Source organism: Pyxicephalus adspersus, chromosome 7 (assembly GCF_032062135.1).
Source record: "Pyxicephalus adspersus chromosome 7, UCB_Pads_2.0, whole genome shotgun sequence".
NCBI lineage: Eukaryota > Metazoa > Chordata > Amphibia > Anura > Pyxicephalidae > Pyxicephalus > Pyxicephalus adspersus.
In genome coordinates, this window is record NC_092864.1 from 14,329,085 (window position 1) to 14,331,639 (window position 2,555).

General features: G+C 47.6%; 2 protein-coding genes across 3 annotated transcripts in view; both read right to left on the reverse strand.

Moving 5' to 3' along the window:
* TBL3 (transducin beta like 3) overlaps positions 1-767 on the reverse strand; it is a 16,107-nt gene extending 15,340 nt beyond the window's left edge. The window contains exon 1 of the mRNA XM_072417541.1: positions 616-767. Coding sequence (XP_072273642.1) covers positions 616-647 — 32 coding nt within the window. The 5' untranslated portion in view covers positions 648-767. The remainder of the gene's footprint in view (positions 1-615) is intronic.
* A 375-nt stretch (positions 768-1,142) lies between these two features.
* RNF151 (ring finger protein 151) overlaps positions 1,143-2,555 on the reverse strand; it is a 5,715-nt gene continuing 4,302 nt past the window's right edge. For both annotated transcript variants that reach the window (XM_072416775.1, XM_072416774.1), the window contains exon 4: positions 1,143-2,067. In XM_072416775.1, the coding sequence (XP_072272876.1) occupies positions 1,675-2,067 (393 nt within the window). In that variant the 3' untranslated portion in view covers positions 1,143-1,674. The remainder of the gene's footprint in view (positions 2,068-2,555) is intronic.

Genomic DNA, 2,555 nt, shown 5'->3' on the forward strand with positions numbered 1-2,555 from the left:
ACCAGGGACATTACTGATGGCCAGTGCGTGCCACCAGGGACATTTTTTCAGTGGGTGCCACCAGGGACATTATTCCCAATGCCAAGTGCGTGCCACCAGGGAAACCATTCCCATTGGCCAGTGAGTGCCAACAGAGACATTATTCCCAATGCCCCTTGCATGCCACCAGGGACATTACCAATGCCCAGTGCGTGCCACCAGGGACATTACCAATGCCCAGTGCGTGCCATCAGGGACAATATTCCCAATGCATGCCACCAGAGAGATTATTATAGATGGCCAGTGCGTGCCACCAGGGACATTATTAACGATGCCCAGTGTGTGCCACCAGGAACTTTATTACCGATGCCCAGTGCATGCAGACAGGACCATCCAGGGACACCATTCCCATTGGCCTGTGCGTGCCACCAGGGACATTATTACCAATGCCATTGTGTGCCACAAAGTACAACATTTCCAATGCCCAGTGTGTGCCACCAGCGATATGAATCCAAATGACCAGTGGGTGCAAATGGGACCATCCTCCCCAATGTCCAGCATGTGCCCCCTCCTATCAGTATAGTACTCGACTCTATGTCAGTGTAGTACAGATCAGTGTAGTTCTTATTTCCTTACTTGCTTTTAAACTGCACAGCTGAGGCTGCCATGTTCTTTTACCCGGTCCTGTCCGGGGTCCAGCTCATTCAATCCTCGTTCAATGCAACCAGCAACCACACATGGGCTCCGTGCAGAGGAATAGGACTTCCGGCGCTGATATTCTATGTCACTCAGGCGCCATATTGCTACACCCACAGAGGTCGCTGGGTGATTGGAGAAGAACGTACGCAGGCGCCATCTTTTTACACCCACATGAAACACCATATATTTGGAGGAGGACGTACGCAGGCGCCATCTTGCTGCACCCACAGGTATCGCTCTAGGATTGGGGAAAGACGTACGAAAGCGCCATCTTGCTACACCCACGGGAATCACGTCGTACACGCACGCTGGCGCCATCTTGCTACGCCCAACATCAGGAATCACTGTAGAATAGATAGGCACGTTGGCGCCATCTTGCTACACCCACAGAGATCACGGATGGCCTTCATAGTAGTCTTCATCTCCATTTCTAGCCACTCTACAGATTTTTATAACACACCAAGTGCAATGTAACTAATATATTTTTATTACAAAGGCTTATTCAGCACAACATCTTGTCACACAATTTTATTTTTATCTTAGATAATAAAAATAAATGTTTTTTTCTGTACCCTGAAAGTTCAAACACCCCAAGCACTCAGCACAGTGTATGTATTTGTGTATGTAAAATGTAATAAAATGAATAAAAATTCCATAACTGTGCTTCCTTCTTGAAAGTTTTTAGAGGTATTTCTGGCTTTGGCAATTTGGAAACTGTATCCACTCCAAAGCCGACTTTTATTCTTTATCCTGATCAAATGCTGGAATCTGATTGGCTGCCAAAGGCAACATCAGTTTTCCAGCAAGCTGATAATGTGAATGAGGACCCATCAGACATGTGTCAGCCCATGTGCATTGAACATGGGTTTCATTACAAAGCATGATCATTTAGAATGGGCCACCATAGTTATATAAATATGGGCATCAGGATAAAAGACATCAGCAAGTCAGTCGCCCTTTGCAACGGCCATATTCTCCTGCCCAGACATTGGTGGTTTATTGGGTTTCTTGTGTAGCAGTGCCAGTTTCTTCCCCCTCCAGACCCTGGCTGAACAGTTGTATTTGTCGACTCATTTGGGACGTCAAACTTTCTATCCGCCGGGCTTTCTGGCGCAGCTTGTGCAGCTGTTTGTTGTACAGCTCCTTCAGCTCCAAGTAGCAGTTATGTTCTTCTCGGTTGGCCGGGGTCAGCAAAGTTCCGCAGCCCATGTGACACATATCGCGCCAATACTGGCAGGTCTGGCTGTGCTCACAAATGTCCTTCCGCAGGACCTCCGCGGGGCAACCCTCGTTGGGGCAACAAAGCAGCCCAAAGGCACAGCTTTCCGAATGCTCCTCTGTACGGGACAGAGGAAAGATGGCGGGACATCCGTTAGCTTCATTAGGGCACTGTTAAAAGAATAATTAAACAATATTAGTTTAATTAAACAAATTTATAGTTATGTTAAGAATGTAGAGATATGTAGTAAAGAGTTAGGTGTTAGTACTGCAGAGGATGGGTGGGCAATGTATAAAGACGAACATCTGCAAATGTTAACTGTCAGCAGGCTATACCCTGCAAAATATACCTTATGTCAAGAATTCCCCTGGAAAAATAGCAGAGGACTTCCTAATATGTGAGGGTGCCCCTTCCAAAAAAAAGTTCCCAAGCTTGTGGGGGGCAATGTCATGACTCGGGGGCAGTATTATGATCTGGAGTGCCAGTGTGTGTGTAGGGAAAGGGGGGGGCAATAATTTAATATGGGGTGCCTGTGGGGGCAGTGTTATGATCTGGGGTACCTGTGGGGGCAGTGGTATGATCTGGGGTGCCTGTGGGGGCAGTGTTATGATCTGGGGTACCTGTGCGGGCAGTGTTATGATCTGGGGTGCCTGTGGGG